The 12,266-nt window shown below is 34.2% G+C and overlaps 1 protein-coding gene across 1 annotated transcript; it reads left to right on the forward strand.

Annotated features, from left to right (window-relative positions):
* The first annotated feature begins 414 nt into the window (after window positions 1–414).
* On the forward strand, window positions 415–1,198 carry LOC114184298 (chymotrypsin inhibitor 3-like). The gene has a single exon (XM_028071591.1). It carries the CDS (start codon window positions 480–482, stop codon window positions 1,065–1,067), a length of 588 nt encoding a protein of 195 aa, XP_027927392.1. The 5' UTR covers window positions 415–479; the 3' UTR covers window positions 1,068–1,198.
* Window positions 1,199–12,266: the final 11,068 nt, after the last annotated feature.

Consider the following 12,266-nt stretch of genomic DNA (forward strand, 5'->3'; position numbering starts at 1 on the left):
ACACGTGGTATGTACTATTTAAAAATGTTAACTATTTAAACACCGTTAGTAAAAATGACCAAAATGACTAAAATTTAATGAAAATGAGGATCTAATTTAACACAAAACGAAAATGATGAATAGAGACCAAATGTATATTTAAGCCTTAATAAAACTAATATCGAAATTTGGATATTGTATAAAAAATGAAAATAATCATTTAAACTTTAAAGAGAAAAAAAAGTAAAATATTTAATGAACCAAAATTAAGAAATTTATTTTTACAGGAAAATCCAAACATATTATTGAAATCTAACTATTATTCTCATTTTTTTCACGTGTTTAAAGTCTTAGGATTTTCTGTCCATAAAAAATGTTCACCTTATCACCATGGCACCATCGCGTAACTCTATAAATGGGTTCTCAAATGTTCTCTTATTCACACAACCGAACTGAACAAAGAAGAAAAGCCTTGATTTGTTCCATAGGCAGCCAAAGAAATGGCGAGTACAATGATTTTAGCTCTCTTCCTTCTTTCAGTCCTAACCTTCAACCCTCCTTCAACCACTGCTCAACCTGTCACGGACTTGCATGGTAAAATCGTTACAAATGGTGGCGTATTCCATATATTGCCGTTATTTACAACAGCCGGTGGAATTCGACTAACCAAAACTGGAAACGAAACTGTCCCACTCAGTGTTGTGCAATCTCCCAGCGAACTCGATAAAGGGCTTCCATTGCAAATTTCATCCCCATACTTTTCCTTATTTATCCCTAACGGCTCTCCGGTGTCCATTAGGTTCATATTAAACGGTGCCTCCCCTCTTGAGTGGACCGCTGTTGCGGCTCAGCCTGAAGGAACCCTTGTTAAAGTTGGCTACCAAAATTCAATCAAAGGTCTGTTCTCTATTCACAGAGTCCGAGACAATATCTTTAAGCTTTTGTTCTGTACACTTGGAAGCAACCTCTGCGGTAATGTTGCGCTTGTTAGGGATGAAGCAGGGAACACGCTCTTGGCTGTCAATCAGAAACAACCTTACATGTTTGTTCTTGAGGAAGTTCCTTCCCCATCTGCTGCAACCAAATGAAGCACTGTGTATGAAAAATAGCGCACTTTCTCCTTGTGAGAGACGTGTCTATGCTTTGCGTGTAATAAATAAATGCCAGACTAAATAAAACATCCAGAGCTTGTGTCTCGGGTTTTTTTCACGTGTTCATATTTCTAAGTCCATATTCGTTTTGATTTTATCCTTTCGCTCTAAAGCTAATGCTTGGTTTACGTCTCTTTCTTTTCGTCAGAAGCGGTGTTTAAAATAAAAAACAAGTAAATTTTGACTACTTTATTTTACAATATAATATTTTTTAAATAATTTTAGAATATTAAGAAATAAAAATGAAAAAATGGAAATTACTCAAAAAAAATATGATTTAAAAGAAATTATTAAAATTTAATTATTAAAAAATTATTTTTCAAAAAAAATAACAAAAGTTTTTGTCACTCAACTGCAGTAAAAAAATCTTTTAAATCTTTACAAAATCTTTTTATAAAAAATGAGTGACTAATCTCGTCATTTTACTGTGCACGATAATAATACAAGATATAATGAACGAATGAGTTTCAAAGATGATATTAAATACTTAAAAAAAATATAAAAAGAGAAATAATGAAATAGATGAGACTAGATGCATGTTTTCTCAACTCACATGGAACAAAGAGGAAAGAAAATTAGGAGCAATCACGGTGAGAATTCAAATAAAAAAAAGACTACACTTAGGAACCATCATACGCCTATAAGCCAAACTTGTCCTCAGGAACACGTGTGACATCCCATTTAAATATAATAAATCTACTCACTAAAATATCACATAATTATAATATTAAAAGGGCAACCACATGAACAGAATACATATGAGAATTCACTGCTACAGTCATCCATAAATGTACTTTTGAAAGGAAACTTAGGCATACCACAATGCCATAAACACAAAAACAAAATCCGAAAGTTAAACCGTTTGCAAAAGGTTGCTCCTAGAGCAAGGAATTACAAAGGCACCAGGACCTAGAAAAATGCTCCTAAGAGCCACAGATAACAGGTCCACGCAAAACAGCACTGTTGCCACCATCAGGCCTACCTTCAGTATTTCCCCCATCTGCTCCCACCAATAAGGTGATCATCGCAAAAGAGAAAGCAAGACAAGAACATACACAAAATGAAAGGGTAAGCTAGTGAAACAAAATAATTTTAACATGTTATATTATTTAGTCACTTGAAAACAGATTATAAACATGCAACATAGTAGGCACCAAAATCATGTTATAACAAACAAGTAGGACACTATGACTCAATTATCTGGATACATATAATAAGATCGGATTCACTGGACGCTTGCACTTATGGTGGCCTCTACTGCTTTGCAGAGCCATTGGCAATGGGTTTCACTCTACCACACACAAGGTTAGCCTTCAAACATCTAAGGCCACTAACACAAAAAAGCCTTTTAATGTATGATATTTTTGACCTTTGACGTCTGCCCAAACACCGACGTCATACCGGGTGACGTCAAAATAATGTCAGAAAAATAGCAGACGTCACTTAACGTCGGTCCATTAAGAGTCCGACGTTATACAACGTCAGGCCCAGTAGCAGCAGACGTCAATTTTTGCGCTAAAAAGAGTAAAAAACCAGAGCAATTTAACGTCTATTAGAGCCCATCAAACGTTAAATAACGTTGGCCTTTGTACGGTCAGACGTTAAATAACGTCTGTTAGGGCACAATAGACGTTAAACTACTCTATTTTTTTAAAATTTGACTGTTTTTACAACATCCATACACCTGAAAATCAGAAAATTCCCAGAACAGTTTCATAATACTTTTAGCACAATTCTGGAGTTACAGTTATATATAATAAAACTTAAGTTTCAACATATATTATAAACTAATAAAAATAACAACAAACTAAAAGTCTCAACATGAAATTCTTGTACAACAAAGTTTTTGAAAGGAGTTCTAATTCATGTGGTATCAACTCCATCTTTCCAATAGATATGCTGCCCACTCCTGTCTTAGTGTGTGGATAATGTCATTTGGTAGAGGTGATGGATTCTTGAATCGCTGAAAAAGTAATACAATTTCATTATGTATGAATATCATTCTTTAAAGTTTGATATGATTTATAATATGTGAAAGATATATATAATTACCTCTATCCATTCATCTTTAATTGCATCTCAAATGATTGTTCTTATCCAAGACATGACATAATATCCACATTCCCATCCCATGAATCTTCTTGCTTGTTACATTGAACATTACAAATAAAATAAACACATCAAAGTCATAAGTTGACATACAAAAATTAATAACTTTAAAGTGAATGAGTATATGACTTTAAGTTGTTGGCCTCTAGGCTTACCCACAATTCTAATGAAATTTTGGAAACATAAATCATATGTTAGTTCTTATAACTAAATAGATACATAGGTTAGAATTGAAAAAAAAATAATACTTACTCTTGTAACATGTTTTTAAAAGCAGGTGGAATCTTCTTATGGCATGAACAAAACCATACAACTAGGCACTGTCTTGGAATGATGAGACATAATTGCCAATGATACCTACCATCAATCACAAGTACTTAGCCGAAATAATTAATAATACTTCATAAAATATTATTAGCAAAAACACTTACGCATCAATGTATGGTGCAAAGTAGATCTCTCTATTTGACTCAACCATCCATGTTTGCAAATAAAGTTTGATGTGGTCAGGTGAGTTTCCCGAAGGTTGAATTGTTTGAGGTTCAATGAATCCATAGATGTAAGATCGACCTTGGTCCACAATGACTTTATCCATGTACCTACAAGAAGACAATTAGGTATAATATTAAAAGGTACCAATTGCTTGCTTTAAATATGAAATACAATAAAAAGATCTTACATGCACCATAGTTGTATGACTGTAATGATCTCTAGTGCATCATTCAGGTTAATGTACAATGGGACATGACAATAGAGGCCAAATACTCTCACCACTTAGAGTTTTGGGATGCGATCTTTGCTTGAATCCTTATCTTAATTATATACATTACACACCACTATGAGATCTCCCTATGAGACTCATGGAATTACGCCTATCTCACACCAGATTCATGTTTCTCGTAGCATAACCCCCACTTTTATCTCAAACATTAAATTCTCATGTAAGTTCTCAACCAAACAACCAAAATCCATGTGTTACTCATGCTAACATACCAATTACAGTTCATAGAGCCAAGCAATTCATGCATATTGACATACTTTAGACTTTAAATAGAATGATTCAAATAAATCGATCTACCAAAAACCAAAGCATATCAGAGAATAACATGTCCCTGCGCCAGCTCTCGCCCAAGCCACATGCCCTCGCTTAGGCGAGAGAAGTTGTCTCGCTTAAGCTATAGGCTCTCGCTTAGACGAGACTACAACAAAGGTTCTTGTAAGATTTCGCGAGCTCTAGCTTAGGCGAGGCCTTCTCGCCTGAGCGAGATGGTTTGTCGTTCTAAAACTCAGCCTCTCGCCTGGGCGAGTGCTCGTGCAGAAACCTGGGCGAGTCTCAGCTATTCTCGCCTAGGCGAGACGAGCACCTTGCGCAAGAATATCAGCTCTCGCCATTGTCTATACATGCAGCAACCAATCCAGCGAGATCAAATAACATTTTAACGGTTCCCAAGCAATCATAGCAGCACACAGACCATAAAAACACCAAGCAGACTTAAAAACAAGCCAAAAATAAATTTAAACTCGAAACCCTAGCTTCCCTTACCTTTTTAGAGGCTAGCAACGCAACAACTCTACAGCTAAAGAGCACCAAAGCTCCAAGAACTAAAGTAGTGAGCTGAAAATAGGAAACAAGGACAAAAACAAGGTTATGGAGGTTAAACCCTAACTAAACCAACGTACCCCACGGTAAAAAGGGAAGAACAGACCAAAAATAATTCCTAAGGTTCACTTACTTGGATGTAGAACGAACCTAGCTAGCTCGAAGGTGGAAGGTTCTTTATGCCCTAGCAGAGCTTCTGCTTTAGTAGAGAGAGTGAGGGAGAGGAATCGTTTTCTGAAAATGAGACAAGTGAGAAAAGGCCAGGCTCATACACTTATAAGCTGAAAATGGGGCTTACAACCTGTGATTTTGACAGCTTCACTTTTATTATAATAATGTAATAATATACATCAAGTAAGATAATTTCTAAATTTTATCTATATTTACTTTACAATTTTATAATGTAATATTTAATTAAAGGATAAAATATATTTTTATTTCTGAATTTTTAGTTAAAAATGAAATTAGTTCATTTTTAAAATTTCGAACTAATTTAGACTATATTTAAAAATGCATGAATTTAAATTTTTTAACCAAATTTTGTTAAATTTATTTGACGTTTAAAATGCGTTTCTCAATTAATATTGAAGTGGAAATGTGTTCAATAAACAAATCAAAATGTTATCATGAAACCTATTTGAGACGTCAAATAAGTTTAATAAAATTTGGTTAAAAAGACAAATTTCACCTATTTCTAAAATTGAAAAACTAAATTTGGTAAATTTTTTGAATATAATTAACCTCTTATTAGAAGGTAGTTGTATAATATATTTAAGGATTAAGTATGTTTTTAGTCTCTGAACTTGGACTCAAAATTGAAATTTGTTATTGTCCAAAACTTTGATACATTTAGGTCCCTAAATTTTAAAAATGAATGAATATAGTCATTTTAATCCAATTATGTTTTTTTTTTAAAACGTGTTTCAATTTAGTATTAGAGTTGTTTACACCGTTTGACACATTTCCGGTTCAATTTAGTATTTTTTTGTGTGCTTTAATTGATGGTGTATGAAGAAAAAAAGGTTGTAAAACGTGTCATTTTTTGTTGGATAATTATATAGTGACATACACATTTTGATTACTTCTCTTACAACCATACGTGACAGGTGAGTGAGTATTTTCCTTATTAATTAATCGTTTCCACCTTTGCAAGAGGCAAAAAAGAAAGAGAAAGAAAAGGATTTGAAAAAGTGGGTTTTAGGTTGGACGTCTTGAACTCCTCTTCTTTCTTAAGTCCTCTTCTTCTTCAACTGCTATTCTTCTTTAATCTTGCATGAAGCTCTTGAACCCTTGTTGTTTGTGTTAACTACATTGTTCTTATTGAAAGTTTTTTTGTTTCTATTCAAACCCTTATTGTTTCCTTAGTATATTTACAAAGTATTACTTGGTGTATAATTCATTTACGAGTTCCCGTTAGTGCCCCCTTAGTTATAAACGTTTCCTTTATGACAAGTAGGAAAGATATTTTGCGTTTAAAACGTCTCACAAACATCAACGTTCTTGCTGCAAATTGACTTCATAGAGAGTATTAGATGAGTCTATTTTCATATTATGATATATTAATACTCTAAGTATGTGGCTAAAATTTGAGATAAAAATAATCATAATTTCTAATAACCATACCCCAAGGGTGCAAACCAAAGAAAGAGAATTTTTCTTTGCAAAGCTGGAACATACTGGAACACTTACAATAAGCCTTTAGCATGATGGATCTTGCTAAAGACTAGGGGATTGTTGTACCATAGTGACCATATTGGCCATTATGTACCACAATGGTCGAAATCAACTGCCATATCATAGTATTCAGATTATCCACTATCTTAGTAAAGTCGTCATTCCTAAAGGTTGCTAACTTGCAAGTAACCGCTAAGCCTAAAGAAATACCATATGGTCTGCGGCTAAACCCCTATGACGCACGACCTCCTCAAAACCAACAATATTGAATCAGTTAAACCAATACGAAGAAGTGATTGGAGCAATATGAAACTTGGGCTCAACTAGAGTCCACATAAGCCCCATAAAGGATTGGACCACTAAAGAGATAATCAGGGCCCAACCCATGGTCTAAAACAAAGGAACCAAGATTAGTCTACCATAAATAAGGATGAACCCTAGCAATTAAAATTACGCATTTCATTAATCCATAATCTGAGATTTTACTTTGAGAGCTTCTGCTGACTTGATCGTTGAAGTCTTTTCTATAGGTAACCCCTCAATGTTTCATCAACTGTCGAATGGCGAAGACAAGGTGAATGACATCGAGGCGTATCCATCCCAGAAGCTCAAAGATTGTGGTAAGATAGAGTTTGTGTCCCATAATGATCTAATATTGTCCGTGCAGGAACATAAAACAATAAGTAGGAGCATAAGTATTTTATCCAATGAAATATAGAAGATTAAAATTTATTCTTTCAGTTCTACAAAATTGATTTAACTTTAAATTTTTACCATGGAGTCAAATACAATTTACTACGTTGAATTTTAAATATTTTATTTGAATTATATATTATGTAATAGATTTATTTTATTTTTCTAGATATACAATATACACTCACTTAAGACCACATTTGGATTTGGGGAGTTTGGTGAACTTAACTAGGATAAGACTTATGGAATATTAGGGGTCATATAATTATGGAATAACAGGGGTTATATAATTATGGATCATGTGAGGTCATCTAATAAATATTATATTTTGTAAAAACCAATTTACCTTATTGCGAAAGATGAGCACTGAGAGATGAAACGCAAAGGTCAAGGTGGTCTGAATGATTGTGAACGCGTGGAGATTACTGTTTTGTTGAAACAATCCAAACCACAATCCATGCAAAGTATTGATCCACAATACAAAGTTTATGCGATTTTTTTCTTTCCAAATGCGAATTTAGGTGGGATTCGAACTTAAAGGAGTGAGGAATTAAGCAAGTCTACATTGTAAAGTCATTTCATATATCAAATCAAATATAATTTATTATTATTTTTATCATTTTCTTCTCTCTTACCAGGTCGCATACATACATTTAACTGTTGTTCGTAGTTTGTATATTCTTCACAGAATTTTTAATACAATATTATGGTTTCAATATAAAAATAAATAAATATTTGTTATTATAAGCTTAATGTCTACATTTATAAAAATATCTTCATGTATTTATGTTACTCTAACTTATTTTAATAAAGATTATATTTCACAATATGTTTGTATTTTAATTTTGTTTAAAATATTTTAACTATAATTTATTTTTTCTCTAATTTCATAAACCAACACCTTTCTAATATTTCTATTTCTTTTAATCTGTTTATGTCTACATTTGCTTCTATTTAAAAATTTTAACATCAACTTAAATTTATTTTGTAGTGGACCATATTATACAATATATCTACCTTTTGCTTTAGCAACGATCCGTGTAAACACATTTTATTTTAATATCATATATAACTGAAAAGTTTAATTATAAATTTTAATCATATTATAATATTTTTTTACAACACATCACTATCTAATTAGTGTGAATTTTACAATTTAAAACAAACAAATTCATATCTAACTCTTATTTTTAATGTTATTACCATTACTGTTGTTATTATTATTAGTATTGTCATTATTATAAATATTATTGCTATTAATAGTATTATCATTAATATAATTTATTATTACTATTAATATTACACTAAAAGAATTTAAGCAAATAGCGTCGGCCAAAATTCGACACTAACAGTCCAAAGTCGATATAAATTTATAATTATTGTCGGTTCAGTGTCGGAAAGCTAACCACAATAAAATCATGGAGGCTAATTTAGATGTGTTAGCCAACTGACACAAATTGTATTGTAATAACATCGTCTCGATGACATAAACATGTATGGTTAAATGACCTTAGCGTTGGCCATGGGAAGATATTAGTGTGGGCCATACGACGATAATAACAAATAATAATTTAAAATGGTTGTTTAGTGTGTGGGCTAACTGACGCTTTATATTAAATGATGTGTTGGCTAGCTAACGTTAATAGTAGATAATAATTAAAAATGCATTTTGAATGTGTGGGCTAAAGGATGCTTAAACATTTAAATTATTAAAGGGTGCGTGGGTTGGCCGATGCAAATAGAGAGGGTTGGACGATACTACTATAGCTACTCACGACCAGTCCAATTTGTTTTGTTCTCAACCCAAATTTTACCTGCAAACATGATCATAATTACATAATTAATATAATCTCAGTTATTCATCCAGAAGTCATTCCAATTAGAATCAATAGTTAATTAAACTAGATTCATCCTTCATTGAGTCATAGATATCAAATTAGGATACACATAAGTTTATAAAACCTAAGTAAGTGGATAATGCACCAAAGTGTACAAAGTTCAAGTCATAATTTGTTTACAATGTTCACCATACAAAAAGCCTACTAACTAAAACTAGAAAATGAAGCTGAGGAAGTTAAAAGTCATGGTCACTCAGCTCTACAAAAAGTCCATTGAATATAGTACCTGTGAAATGAAAAGGAATATGTAAGACATAAATATACAAAAACATACAAACAGTGTACACCCTATAATTAAGAACCACAAGTTGTAGAAAAGGCTATAAAATATTTTAACTTTAATAAAGTTATAATCCACATCAAATATTGAAATTATTTAACTAGAACAAAGTTATAATATGATTTACCTCATGAAATCTATGTTCAAGGGATGGGTTGATCATCCAATACAAGATCATAATGTAGATGCACGTGACTGGTACCCATTGAAGAGTCTATAGTGTGTCTTTCCAACACCAAGGCTAATTGTCGCTTTATCAATTTCATTTCTTCTTCCATCATCGCACATTTCTTATTTGTTTCAACCAAGCCCTTCGATGTTGCAACAACCTTCTCATTAGCTGTAGTAGCTCTTTGAGTGGCTTGTCTTACTTCTTCATGAAGTCTCTCTGCCACTTGCAACTGTTCTTGCGTAGGAAGAGTTACGTGGGATGATGTTGAAGGTTGAGTAAGGGATGACACACCATCATGAATGTTGGCAACCAAGTCCGCGGTGCCATGAACTTTACCTATATTCTTCGCTCCAACAACATCTTTCTAGCATTCAAGTTTGACTTAGATCCAGTTCAGCCAGTTTCGTATTCAAACATAATATCGTCAATCAAGATTCAAGCACAAATATAATAATATATTGCATAAATCGAACAATGACCCTAAGGTCTAGCCAACTCACTCCCCACCACAATCCCTTAACAAAATGATAATAAATCAATAAAGAACCCTATAATTGCGGAAATTGTTTTCTTAAACGAAAGACCAACTACTATATAACAAAATTGGTATCCAAAATTGATCAAAGGCGAATATTCAGGATCCAGATTAAAAAATTCGAAGGAGATTCTGATATTCATATAATTAGCAAAGATATTTGAAAGAATGTGGATTTGAAAAGGTAGTGAAAGAAAGGAGTTAAGATAAGGAAAGTGGGTGACTCACCTAAGTGATTTGTGATGCTGACAAAGAGAGTGACTTGTGAATGATTCTGATATTTGTTTAAGCAATAACCATTCCTGTACATATTCATTGCCATTATGCACATGCATTCGCATAATGCCTCTTTCAAAAATCAAATTACCAACAACTTATGGCTTGGCCAAATACAGTAAAATAAAATAGATTCATCATACTACTAAGAATTATATGAGTAAATCGTTAACTTTTTAAGTATCTCATGTAGCAAACACACTTCAAACATTCAAACATGCTTCATATATCTAAATGTGGCAAAAAGAATATTAATTGAATAACCAATAAATTATATATATCTAAGAGTTGAAGTGGTGTCTCACGGATATGTTAAAAACAGTATCAGAGTTGAATCAGAGTTGAATTACCTAGGTTAAAAACTGCAATGCCACAAAAAGGGACCAACTTCCTCACCCTTACAGTCTACACCACCACCACTCCCACATTCTAGGGCCACCATTTCGTGTTCTATTCCAAGCCGAGTTGCTTGATGAGAGCTTTCGTGTTCTATTCCAAGCCGAGTTGCTTGAGGAACGCCTTCGTATTCTATTCCAAGCCGAGTTGCTTGGAGAGAGCTGTCGTGTTCAATTCCAAGCCGAGTTACTTGAAAAGAGCCTTCGTGTTCTACTCCAAGCCGAGTTGCTAGATGAGAGCCTTCGTGTTCTATTCCAAGTCAAGTTGCTTGATAAGAGCCTTCGTGTTCTATTCCAAGCCGAATACCTTTAAGAGAGCCTTCGTATTCTATTCCAAGCCGAATTGCTTCAAGAGAGTCTTCGTGTTCCATTCCAAGCCGAGTTGCTTGATTAGAACCTTCGTGTTCTATTCCAAGCCGAGTTGCTTGAAGAGAGCCTTCGTGTTCTATTCCAAGCCGAGTTCCTTGAAGACAACCTTCGTGTTCTATTCCAAGTCGAGTTGCTTGAACATAGCCTTCGTGTTCTATTCCAAGTTGAGTTGCCTGAAGAGAGGCTTCGTGTTCTATTCCAAGCTGAGTTTCTTAAAGAGAGCCTTCGTGTTCTATTCCAAGTTGAGTTGCTTGAAGAGAGGGTTCGTGTTCTATTCCAAGCCGTGTTGCTCGAAGAGAGCCTTCGTGTTCTATTCCAAGACGAGTTGCTTGAAGAGAGCCTTCGTGTTCTATTCCAAGCTGAGTTGCTTGAAGAGAGCCTTCGTGTTCTATTACAGGCAGAGTTGCTTGAAGAGAGGCTTCGTGTTTTATTCCACGCCGAGTTTCTTGAAGAGAGCCTTCGTTTTCTATTCCAAGCCGAGTTGCTTGAAGAAAGTCTTCGTGTTCTATTCCAAGCTGAGTTGCTTGAAGATAGCCTTCGTGTTCAATTCCAAGTTGAGTTGCTTAAAAGAGGCTTCATGTTCTATTTCAAGCCGAGTATCTTGAAGAGAGCCTCGTCTTCTATTCCAAGCCGAGTTGCTTGAAGAGAGCCTTCGTGTTCTATTCCAAGTTGAGTTGGTTGAAGAGAGGCTTCATGTTTTATTCCAAGCCGAGTTGCTTGAAGAAAGGCTTCGTGTTCTATTCCAAGCCGAGTTGCTTGATGAGAGGCTTCGTGTTATATTCTGAGTTGAATTGCTTGAAGAGAGGTTTCGTGTTCTATTCCAAGTTGACTTGCTTGATGAGAGCCTTTGTGTTCTATTCCAAGCCGAGTTGCTTGAAGAGAGGCTTCATGTTCTATTCCAAGTTGAGTTGCTTGAAAAGAGGCTTCGTGTTCTATTTCAAACCGAGTTGCTTGAAGTGAGCCTTTGTATTCTATGCTAAGGCGAGTTGCTTGAAGAGAGCCTTCTTGTTCTATTCCAAGCCGAGTTGTTTGAAGAGAGGCTTCGTGTTCTATTCAATGCCGAGTTGCTTGAAGAGAGCCTTCGTGTTCTATTCCAAGCTAAGTTACTTGAAGAGAGACTTTGTGTTCTATTCCA

Source organism: Vigna unguiculata, chromosome 5 (genome assembly GCF_004118075.2).
Source record: "Vigna unguiculata cultivar IT97K-499-35 chromosome 5, ASM411807v1, whole genome shotgun sequence".
NCBI lineage: Eukaryota > Viridiplantae > Streptophyta > Magnoliopsida > Fabales > Fabaceae > Vigna > Vigna unguiculata.